The following is a 12,681-nucleotide window of genomic DNA, read 5'->3' on the forward strand; positions in this document are numbered from 1 at the left end:
AACTTTCAACATGGACTAAATTTATTTTCCAAAAGTGCTGGACAGTACTGACAGAATGGACACGGAGTCAAACAATATGAGCTGAACTACATTAGCCTCAACAAGCTAATGTTAGCCTCATCTCATCCTCCTCAATCTGAAGCATCAACTATGAACCAATGAATCGGGGCCGTAATCATCTGGCTACCAAACCACTCCAAGATTTAGTCTCAAGTTCAAGACTAGATTTATGACGAGGTGATGGTCAAAGTTAGCGTTGGAGCTGAGGCAGGTCGTGGTCAAAGTGAAAGCTTCCAGCGTGGATCTGAATGGGCCAATCAGCAGCCATCAGCCAATCCAAGTACAGACTCAGACTCAGAGCTCCTCCTGATGTAACACTATGCTTCATGAAGTCCAGCATCCTCAGAGAGGCAGAAGTAGCAGTAGTAGTAGTAGTAGCAGTAGTAGATTTAAGGAGTTTCAGCGGAGAGGCAGGCAGGTGTGTAGATCTTCACCGTCTCATCCCAGGAACAGTCCAACACCTGCAGACAAGACAGAGGACAGTGAGTTCTGAGGAGTTAAACCAGGATATGAACCTGGAGCCTCAGGGTTTTAGTCTGGAACCCAGACCCACCACCCTCGCCTAGATGTTCTGGAGTCTCTCCTTTAGGAACTGATTCTGCTCCAGCAAAGATCTGCCAGAACAACTAGATTATTTGGGCGGGCAGGATTATAAATTGCTAGAGAGAGTGTTGTTTTACTGTAGCTAGCTATTTAATGTTTTAACAGTTTTAATGTTAATGTTTTATAGTATAAGGTATAGTATAAGGCAGCCAGGCAACAGCTGACTTAGTTCACAACAAACAAAAATGTCTGTTGTCATTGGTTGAGAATTACTTAATCCAGGGATGTCAAACATAAGGCCTGGGGGCCAAAACCGGCCCACCAAGAAAACTGTGACTGGACGGGTCAGAGACCTGAGCTGAAATAACCTGAACTCATATCAGCCTAGACACTTCTTACATCAAAGGCCTCCATCTAAATTAGCTTCCACTATCAACTCTGCACAATAACACCTGGATTCCCTCCATCTTCTTTTCCAGGAGCAAACAACAAAACCTTTTGCAGATGATTTCTGTAATTTCACTGTAATTTAAATGATGGTTGTGATTTGTACCAGAGAGACGTTCATCCTCCTGCTTTCATCACTCTCCACTGATTCACGGGCAACAAAATGCCGGTTGACTCAAAGCTTTAATCTCGGCCCAATCAATAAAAGCATGTTGTGTTTTAGATTCTGTGTTTTCGTAGCTCGGTCATTAGTTCCCAACATGTTTTTATGCTGCGGCTGCAGGAAGGAACGTTCAGTTCACAAGTTCTAAAGCTTTCCCCTCATTTCAGCTGTTATTACCTCAAAACACTGAGAACAAACCCGTTCATCTCATCTACCACAGGTCCGTTCAGCTTCAGGTTCATCGCTCACACACAAAAATATGTCATGAGTAGAGATGAAGGAAGAAGATGTGACTTTGCTGCGAAGTCTAAAGCCCTTTCTAATAGACCAAGACTTTTATTCATATTCATTTTACCTGCACTCTTACTCCCAATTTTACACCAATTATTTGAGTTATACTACGACATTTACCTTTGTTCTTGATGTTGTTGTTTGTCAGTGATTTTTTGAGTATTTCATTTCTTTGTCGGGGGAGGTACCTTGAATAAGTCCGGTTTAGGTTTTTTTAATGGCTCAGGTATTTAAGGTATCATGGTTGTTTGTTTGTTTGTTTTTTTTTATCTATGTCTATGTTATTGTTATGGTGCAATTTACATGGAACATGTGGACGTTCACAGTGTTTAAGTTTTAGAAAACCAAGTAAACTGTTGATGTGCCGGTTTCTCTCATGGGGTAAACATCATGTAGGAGTTTCCAGGAGGATCAGAAAGATGGAGGCAGAAAAACAAGGATGAACCAAAGCTGGAATCCATGGACAGAGACGATGGAGACGTGGAGACATCTTGGTCGTCTTCTCTAGACATTCAGGACATGGAGGAGAAGGAGAATCTTCATCCTCCTTTTGTTCTATTTCTAGTAGATGATTATTCTCCTCTTCATCAATAAAGTCCGACAGTGATTGACGTTTAGATATGAACGCATAAATCTGATCATTTGATTCGGTCTCCATGGAAACAGTTCATCTCTGATCTCAGGTTGGAGGTGTACTGACGCATGTCAGGTGTAGTTAGTGTAAATAGAACATGATAGAAAATGAAGGAAAAGGCAAATTCAATTTAAAAGACGTACTAATAATCCTAATAATCCCCAAGAAAAAAACTTTTCTTGAGGTAAAATTTAATGTTCCAGACCGTATGAGGCTCTTTATTTTCTAATCAGCTGTGTGTCCACCTCCCTTCTAATCAGCTGCAATGTGGTTATCATCTGAATGACATGCCTCTGCTGGGACGTGGCTATCATCTGAATGACATGCCTCTGCTGGGACGTGGCTATCATCTGAATGGCATGCTGCCTCTCTGTCATCTCTCCATGAGGCAGAGAGGAAACTCCCCGGTTCCACTTCACTTTCATGATGCCTGGAGTCTGAAGCGACTTAGTGTTTGATTGAACAGTGAAGAAGAAAAGCTGCAGCAGCCCACCGGGTGAGGAGCTGAAGTTATAAACACATAAATGATGGACGAAGTGCCGCTCTGTGCTGCCACCGTGCTGCAGGTTTCTCTTTGTAGGCGGCTGAATTTGAGGTGTAGAGATCCTAAAAGTCTGCAGTCAGCTCCAGCAAAGGAACTCAAAGAAAACGTCAGGGTTTTAAAATTAATTAAAATCCGTCACAGTGACAGACGCCCAGTTAAAAATGTATTGGCTGCTGCATTTATGTAAAAGGTCGTGAGTCGATGCAGAGAAAAACTCCAACCTGTGCTTCTGTTGATTTGTGTTGAACTGTTGCATCCACCTGTGACAAACTGTCCAAGAGTTTGAATTCTTTGTGTCGATGCCATTAATAACACGGCGGTTGTTGAATAGTTTTTCAGGTGTTACGTACGACCTAATGAAAGAATCAACGAAGTGAGAACTCTTCTTCCTGACTGGACGACTTGTGTTGAGATTAGTGAAGACCAGATAAAGACCAATCCCATCATTTTTGAATCGAGTATCATCTGTGGAGACATCTTGGTCTTCTTCTTCTACTCAATCAATTCAAGGCTGGAGACAATTCTTCCATCTCCCCGTCCTCTTCGTCCTCCTGTGTCTTCTCTTGCAGATGCTAATGAGGATGCTAATGGTGATGCTAATGGTGATGTGGATAAGTGAATCTAAATCATATTATGACTGGTTTGGAGTAAGAGCTAAAAAATAACATGCGTTCTTGACACCAATGGATTTTGACCATAGCCAAGTCCAGGGACAGCACTCTGTGGGGGATATATTGAAGGACTTTTAAGCTAAAATCTGTTGTTTTCTGGAGGCTGCTCCAGTTTATAAGCTGTACACTTGCTATACTCAAGTAAACTAAGGGAAAACTAAGTCCATACCTACATGGCCTTGTGTGAAAAAGTGATTACTGCAAAGCGATAACTGGTTGTTTCACTCTCAGCAGCAACATCTACAATCAAGTGTTGGTGATAACTTCAATGGGTCTTTTCCAGCTGTGGAGGAGTTTGATTCCACTCATCTTTACAGAATTGTTGTAATTCATCCTCATTTGAGGGTTCTCCGGCATGAACCTCCTCTTTAAGGTGATGCCACAGCATCTCAGGAGGATCCAGGTCTGGACTCTGACTAGACCACTCCACAGTCTTCATGTAGTTGGTCTCCATCCATTCAGAGGTGGACTAGATGCTGTGTCCTGGATCATCGTCCAACTTCTCTTCAGCTTGAGGTCACCAACAGATGGATAGACGTAAGTCTTCTAGGTCCTGAAGCAGCAGAACAGCCCCAGACCATCACACTACCAGCACCAGGTTTTACTGCTGCTGTGATGTTCAGTGTCACTTTGACTCCAGACGTAATGGGACACACACTTTAGTCTCCTCTGTCCAGTAGTTAACCAGAACATGAATCAACTACTCAGAAAATAGTTCATTGAAAGATTCATCATGTGCTGCAATCTGCATGTGACAATCATCACTGAAACAGACTCACAAGCAGCAAAGGTTTGAAATGTGGAACCACATCAGAGGAAAATCCAACTGCTGAATCAGACTCTCAATGAATTAGGCTTTAACTTCCAAGCACACCAAGCGTTTTAAAAATCTGATCTATGGCTGTGTGGTTACAGCACCGGATAATGATCAGCATTCCCTTCAGCACCCCCCCTCCTCACCATCAGACCCCCCCGCCTGCTCGACTGAATCTCTGAATCAGTGAGTTAACAAGCCCAAAAGCCTTTTAGGGCATGAGTAAGCAAAGTGGCTGCGCAGTGACTCAGCCATCGAGGAGAGGAATGCCCTTCTTTAATTAACTTCACAATGCGAAGGCTGCCAGGACTGCAGCAAAGCTCAGAGACATGTGAGGAGGGGCAGGACGAGGAGGAACACTAAAGGGAATACAAAGGTACGCTCAAAGCCTCAGGGATGTTTAATGTCCTCTTCTGGCTTTTTTATTCCTGCTACTGAGGGAAAGTGATTGAGGACACGCTAATTAAAACACTAAGAGCCTTGTAGTCTCCACTACATGTTATCAGTAGCACTGCTTTAAGAGATGCTTTTGTTTTGAAAATCCACATTTTTCTTTATTCTGCCGTTTATTACTTGAGTTAATTAATAAATAAATGGTTTTGCCTTGAAGCAGTGGAAAAAAAAACGAAGTCATGACTTAATCATTACAGACTATAAATTGATGGTATTCTGTTCATAGAGATTTAAATTAAATGGCAAATTATCACGTTTAAGATAAAAAGAGATCAGAGACCAGATCACTCACATAAGCAGCTCTGAAGATGAGGATCATTCTCAGAGTAGTTCAGGCCACATACAGAGAGGAAACTCTTCTCCTCGTCCAGATCACACTAAGAGCTGCTTCTACAAGACGATCGTTGTTATTTGCCTTTATTCTTCTGTACCGCTTCACTCCTTCTTTGTCTAAAAACTATTAAAAATAAACCAATAAGCTGCACAGGTGCACAAAAACCAACATTTAATTCCCAGGATTATCATTAGATAAAAGTCTGTAACTGATGTATTGTTTCCGTCTTTCAATTAAAAGTTATTTATTATCCATTTTGGTGTTTTTTTTTTTAAAGGTTTACATCCTTGGATAGATGAAACAAATAAATGACCTAGAGCAGGACCAACACACTGGTGCTTCTGCCTTTTTATGAACAATAACATGAGTGTAGTAAAATCTCTAATTAATCCTTAGAAGGACCTGATCGTGCTCTGTTGCTCCGGTATGACTCTAACAGGAGCGACCTACAGACCTGTGAATGGCTGTCACCTTACATTAATGTGTGATCTATCACCTCATCCTATCTCAGTCTAACACACACACACTCCGTACAAAGGTCTACGATGCTTTGGCCTGCGTCTGCCTGGATTAGGCTGCAGCACTGAGGGACTTTAATGAGGGGAATGAACACCAGAAATAATCTGAAGAGGAGGAAACCTGAGACAGTGCAGAGAGAAGCAGGTTGGGTTTATAGCAGGTTTACTGGTTTGAGAAGCTATGCTGATGACTTGATGTGCTACTTTGTTAAAGCTTGATGTAGCCAAACCTCAGTTCATCCAAGTCCAGATCTGCTGTTAAATGTCCTAGTAAATATTCAATTTAATGCGTCGTCTTTCTTGACTGTAACTCTGGATCCACTGTTTTCCGTCGATGGGTTTCCTGTCTGAACGATTCGACCTACGGCTACGTCAAGTAGGAAAAATAGAACAGCCGTGGATTTTTAGCAGCGCTGCAATGACATGACCAGTGGAAATCCACCTTTAGAGATCTGTCTGCATTCTCATACCTTTGTGTTACTGCTGCAAAAACAAAATACAGATCCCAGATCAACACTGAGCTTGACTTAAGAGTGGCAGTGTCAGGATGTGCAGTGGAAAACAGACTCATTGAATCCACTAATGCAGGAAATATTCACTTTGTCACCTGCCTTGACAGATGGATTTGCTTTGTTGCTTTTTTTTGCACAGACTGAAAACGACTAAAACAGTTTTTCATTATTTTCTTAACTTTTGACTTTTGATTTTGAAGCCAGTGATGGCACAACTGCACTTTCATTTTTTTTTTTTTTAACTTTGTGTTATTTGGTGTCATTGATTTATGATTTATTATGAAGCATGACGTTGCTTTGTGCTCTCTGCTCCACAAATGTTCTGGTCCTCCAACTCTGCCATAAACTCCCTAACCCTCTCTCTGGAAGATTAGTCTCCTTGCCAATAACAGACTATTCTTTACCTGAATATGAGTCTGGTAACATTTAATCTGGATTTCATTATTAGGGCATGTTAGGGTTAGGCTAGTTAGAGTTAGGGTTATTGTAGACATTGAGCCATTAAGTCATTCTCAACCAATGTTTTAATTGTTAACTTTTCATTAAACATCTCATTTCCTGGACAGACATTTTTGCTTTTGCGAACTAATTCAGAAGACAGACAGTTTGTCTCCAGGAAACTTCTCTCGTCTTCTAAACGTTGCAGCGTTCAGTGTTGTTGTTTGTTTGGAGCCTTTGACCTGAGTGGATTCTGTTTATTGGTTTCATTGGTGGTGGTATTGAATGATGATCTCCTACTAGTCCTTCTTCAGTTTTTGGCAGCTTGGACGTTGGCCAACCACCATTAAAACAGAAGAAGAAGAAGAACTCAATTGTTTTAAAAATGTCTGGATTGACCCTGATCCAGATCAGGACGTCTCTAATTAAAGCACTCAGCTAAACAGACAAAACACTCGAAACAGCTTCAGAACGTTTGGTTCATTCGTCCAGATCAGTCCAAAGTAATTATTGTGGAAAAACACATCTAAAGGAGAAGGAGCTACTATGAGACAGGAGACATGGGGGAGCTCTGCTGTGATGTCAGTGTGATGTCACAGCTGTTGGTTTAATTTTCCAGCCTGTGTTTCCTGCAACGTCAACACAGCCAACAATACAACTCATTACTGCGCCTCCTCCCACACACACATTCTCCAACACTGACAGTGCAGCTCGTTGCTGGATCCAGACTGAGCTCGTCCAGGACGGCTCGTCCTCTGTTACCGGTTGCCGCGGGAAACCGACTATTTGCCGTGACGCTGTCGTGGCTCGGAGAGGAGTCACCGTGTACGCAAAGAGCTCGTTCTGATTTTCAAGGAAGTTATTTCAGGCCCCAAGTGAGAAATGAGAAAATGTGTTGCTGAGGCAGAGGATAATTCAGGAAATTGAGTCGGTTCATATTTTACTGTCAGCAAATCTAATGATTATCTTAAAATAGAAAGGATCATTTTTAATTAAAAGGTCAGAAACAGGGGCTTTTATAAATTATTTAAATTTTTTGTCAACACTTCCTGTTGATTAATTGGTGGGTGTTCTTTTTATCATTATTATTATTATTATTATTATTAAATGTATTCAAAAATACCTAAATTTATTAAAATATTTTATTATTATTATGTAAACTTTCATTTTATTTTGTATTTCTTTTTACTGAGTCATTAACTGTAATCATGCGCATGGTAATTTGTGTTCATTTTGTACATTGAGCAGTTTTGTATTTCTAATGTCATAAGGAGGATGAAATTTAAAACCAGATTTGGTTTGATGGTTCTTGTGTTCTCTGTGTGAGGTGGAGTCAGTGTGTGAACTGATGGCACCGTTTGGGGAATGGTCAGCGGTGATGTCTGCTCCCTCTCTGGTTAATGGGCTGGAACATGTAAAGCTGTGCTGGTTGTTTTTTAGTGTAGGACGGCTGAAGGCTGAAGGGGCTGCAGTGGAGTTTAAAACTAAACTAAACTAAAGCAACACAGTGACGTAGGAGCCGCATCCTGAGTTCTGTCAGGTTCAGCTCTGATTAACCACAGATCCTGGTTCAGATTTTTGTCAGTACTTCCCACTCATGCATCTTCACCCTGAACTCGGTCTAAATAACGGAAAAACTGAATTTGACACCGGCGGCCTTTTCACTTCACTGCTTCTTCACCGAAACACGTGTGAACGCTCAGCTCTCTGTTGGTGTTGGTGGTGTTGGTGTTGCTGATATTAGTGTTGTTGGTGTTGTTGGTGTTGGTGGTGTTGGTGGTGGTGTTGGTGTTTGGGTTGTCTCTAACTGTATGTGATGAATGTCCCCATTTCAAGGACATGGGGAGGAAAAAACTTTTTCCTAAATCTGGAAAAACACATGAAAGAGGATCTAGAAACACTCAGCACATCCTTCTGTCTTCATGAGTCGTAGAAATGTCTTTGACCCAACACCACCTTTAGTAGCTGCTGCAGGACATGTGATAACTCCAGTGACCAACGACAGAGTTCCTCAGATTAATTTAATAAATCATCAGTTACAAACGCCAGGAGATTAGATGAGATGTGAGGTGGGGTGAGGTGAGGTGAGGTGAGGTGAGGTGAGGTGAGGTGAGGTGAGTATGTTACCTGGTTGGGGATGTGTAGATTGAAGTCTAATCCACAGACGAACTCTGAATGATGTTCCACTGTGTCTAGAAGAGGCCGATCACATCTACCGTAATCCCAGAACCTGAACACACATAAACACACAAAAAAGTAAAGGTTGATCTTTTACTACATCATCCAAGAGATGAACCTAAAAGTAAAATTCAGTTCATACATGAGAGATTTGAAAGAGCTTTAAAAGGCAGAAAAGAGCTTTAAACCATTAAAAAGAGTGAGCAAACCTAAGAATCAACAACGGTAAATAAGTGGGTCTTAAGTTTTGATTTGAATATTTCAACTAAAGAACCTTGAACAAACCGAATTAAAGTGAATATTCTTTTAAGCAACAAGTCTCAACATGGACTATCTTAAACTAATACACAAGCTACTGTGTCTGTATTCTCTACCTCCACCTAATAGGTTTTATTCAACCATCAACTAAACTTTGGACGTTTCTGAAGAACTTCCAAATGACAATTCAACTGTACTTTAACAAACAGAGACTTAAAATGTGTTAAATGACCATAAGACAAGAGAAAAGAACAAAATCTACCAAAAAATGTCCATCATGTTGCACATTTGTGTGTTAAGAAGAACTGTTTTTAGGATGTCTTATTTCTAGGAGCTTTGATTCTACATATAAAATACAAAGCAAAACAAAGTGAAACCAAGGAAGCAGGTGTCAGATTTACTATGAGTCGAACCAGGAGAATAGAGGAAGGAGAACGTCTGTGAGTGAGACAGCAATCTACAAAATGAGGTTATGAAAACTAAAGTAGTAAAAAAGAAAAGCTGGAGGATTAAGTGGAAGGAAAGAAGGAGAGAGCCAATAAAACAGAGGCTGCAGACCTCGGGCGGCGGCGGCGGCCAATCAGACTAATTGAACGACTGCTTCTCTTCCTGGTCGTGACGGAGTGGTTTGTGTGGGAGCTGAAAAGCCCTGACGCAGCAAAACGCTCCCTCCAGACTCATCCACTTTGCAAATGTAATTAAATCATTTTCAGAGGGAACGCTGCAGCTCCCATTGGTCTCCATTAGGCACGTATTAATACTGGAGCTGCAACACACACCCGCACACGATAAGCGATGGGCGTCTGGGGAGAGTCAAGCATTCGGAGATATTATATATTGAATGAGTGAGTTGTTAGTGTAAATCACTGCTCGCGCTCTGGTTCCTGTGCATTAACATCTATGGTGTGTGTGCGCTCTACAAGTCTGCAAAACACACACACACACGCGCACACACACACACACACACTTGTTTCAGGGCTGATTGATGACTGGGTTAAGAAAAAGGGCTCCTCTTAGAAAGATAGTGAACGCAGCGATGAATCAGGATTAAGATGTTTCAGGGAGGAGAGGACGGACCTCGGTGATAGCATCAAACACTTTTATACCATGAAACTTTCTCTGTGCAAGGAATATCCCCAAAAAAGAAATGAATCAAGCTGAAACAAGTTGCTCCTTCAGTTGAACATGAAGAGAAAGTGTCGGAGTAACGTTAGCTGGTAAAGGAAAACAGTTTCCTCCAATAACACTTGAACATCTGGTCATTAACCGACTCTTTAACTCCCAAACCAGAGTCTTCTATCTTCGGTCTTGAAACAGAGAGACTAATTTTACACAAATAAAATCTCTTTCAATCATTATTTAGTTTCACTAATAATATATAATGTATAGTGAAGTGGTGATTATTGAAAAACCTAATTTCCAAACAGGAATAGAACCATTCCTGTGTCATTATCTGTCTGTATTTTGTCTTGCTGTCCTTTGGGACACATGTAAAGTGTGACCACATGTCATTTCTCCGTTTTTGTGTCTGTTGTTCATGAATTATATTGTACATGTATTGTATGCTTCTTATTGCCTTTTTTACATCAAGGCCAGGGGACTACAGATGAAAACTAGCCTTCTGGCTAATTCTGGCTTTTTTAACCATGGGTAATCATGTGTTCTATGAAATTGCACTGTCCCTTTCTTAAATAAACAGTAAACAAACTGCGTTTGCCTTTTAAAATGATCTCTTCACTAGATCTCTTTGATCTATTCGTCCCTCCCTAACATTATCGTCTCGTTTTATTTGTGTCAGTTATATTTCCTCACAGTTATCGTCATCATATCTGACTTTTTATTTAGTTTTTATTTAGTTTTCATCTGTTGAAAAGGTTTGTTGACGAATATTTTCCTTCATAGCCTTCATCAACAAAATTAACACTGGTTTCATCCAGTATTCCCACTCACCAGCTAATATCCTCTAAGGCTGTTACATACTCTACAAGACGCGACACTTCAACCTGGCAGAACATTTTTCTTGTCGCTATTCTAAATGCTGCAGTGGGATGACACTATGAGAGGACTTTTTTTCTTCAGTTTTCTAACTTCTGGTGGAGGATGTAAAAAGCTTCACTCCCTCTTATCTGTGGAGCTTTTTAGGTTTAGACGTATGCAGATGATGCAGCACTATATGTATCCACTAGAACTATTTTCTTGGTTTGTAGAGTAACTGTGTTTGTTTGTTTTTTGTTTTTTTACATACACGATGATGATGGCAAAGAACCTTCACAGACACCAAACTTTCTCTCAACTGGTTGTACATCATCTGACTGACTTGTCAAAGGTATCGATCACTGCAATATGTCTCCACTGTCTGGAAAAAATGATAGCTGTAGAATTCTGCTCAGTTTAATTCTTTATGTCATATTATACAAAAAAGGAAACATTACAGGTGGATTATTAGTATCAGACAGTTAAAAGTCAAAGTGTGGCGTTTTAGTCATTACAACAGGCTGTGTCTCTCATGCAGTAACGAGGAACCAGCTACTTTCCACTGAGATACGTCCCTTATCTCACACATAAAACATGTCTCCAGGGAGACTTTATTTCACCCGTCCGATACATGTGCAACCACCAGTTTAACAGCATTGAAACTCAATTTATTTCCACACTTGAAAACATGATTTTAGCTGTAACCCGTGGAACACCACAACCTTCGACCGTTTCCCTCCAGCCTCCAGAAACTTTATTACGTGTCATAACATCTCTTTCTCTTCTCATATTTCTTGTAAATCGCCACAGTAGCTGTAGAATAAACCGAGTTGGAGACGTCCGAAAACTTTAGGTTTAGACACACCATTAATTTTTTCCCTCCAAGTTGTGTGCAGATGTAACGAACATCAGTGCAATACAAGTAAAAAATTTTGTGGCTGACAGAGGCACAAAAACATTTGTTTAGCAATACGTAAATACATTATGCATTAAGCCAGTGAAGGGGGCAAGAAGTGCAACACATTCATCAACCACGGTGCAGTGCAACACGTCTGAAACTTAATTAAGTGCAGTGGCAATAAAAACGAATGCATTTCTGTCATGGACGCCCCGTTCAGTGCATTAAGATTCAGGAGTAATAATCCTGAAGCTGAGAGCCACTGTAGCTTTGACTGGCTTCATAAAACGAGCAATGCAGCTGATTTACTGGTGGTGTTGCTTTTTAGATTAACAGCAGTAGAAGCAGAATTAGGTAAATTATTTTTTTTTTAGTTTTTGTCCACAGATGAAAGTGGAAATTAAATCTTTACTTGATTCATTTAAAAAAAAAGAAAAGATGTTTTGAGCCGCAGCTGAAGGATCCGTGCTGGAGCCTGTGCCAAGATAAATTAGATTATCTGTGAAGAAGCTCCACTCTGTAACACCGCTGTGATCGCTGCATGTTTCCGACAAATCCAACAGAGTGAGATGTCGTCTCCTTATTTGATCATTTTAAACGAGAAACGAAGGCCGTTGGTATCTGGATCAAGTTGCTTTTGAAAGATAAGCTCATCGGGTGCAAATCACTTATGTTGAGGGAGTCTCAATAATTTAATCTCTTCCTGCAGCAGCGCCCCCTGGTGTCTGGAGGTTTAGCACTGAAGTTGCTCTTTAATTAAAAAAAAATAAAAAAAACTCAGAACCTAAGTATATGCAAAAATATAACTGTTGCTGTTTTGTAATAAAAGTCTTTTCAATCTCCATTCAGATTTTACAGTTAAATGTAGACCATGTAAATCATCATTTAAATGATTTAAGTCAAAAAATATTTAGTATATTGAGCAACAAGAAACCAGAACTGTAAGTTTTC

At 40.5% G+C, this 12,681-nt stretch overlaps 1 protein-coding gene across 1 annotated transcript in view; it reads right to left on the reverse strand.

The window, feature by feature from the left end:
• pex7 (peroxisomal biogenesis factor 7) overlaps positions 1-12,681 on the reverse strand; it is a 37,442-nt gene continuing 24,761 nt past the window's right edge. Inside the window, exons 10-11 of the mRNA XM_047573294.1 lie at positions 8,550-8,652; positions 1-521 (exon numbers count right to left, since the gene is read on the reverse strand). Of these exons, the coding sequence (XP_047429250.1) occupies positions 450-521; positions 8,550-8,652 (175 nt within the window). The 3' untranslated portion in view covers positions 1-449. The remainder of the gene's footprint in view (positions 522-8,549; positions 8,653-12,681) is intronic.

Source organism: Mugil cephalus, chromosome 21 (genome assembly GCF_022458985.1).
Source record: "Mugil cephalus isolate CIBA_MC_2020 chromosome 21, CIBA_Mcephalus_1.1, whole genome shotgun sequence".
In the NCBI taxonomy this organism is placed as follows: Eukaryota; Metazoa; Chordata; class Actinopteri; order Mugiliformes; family Mugilidae; genus Mugil; species Mugil cephalus.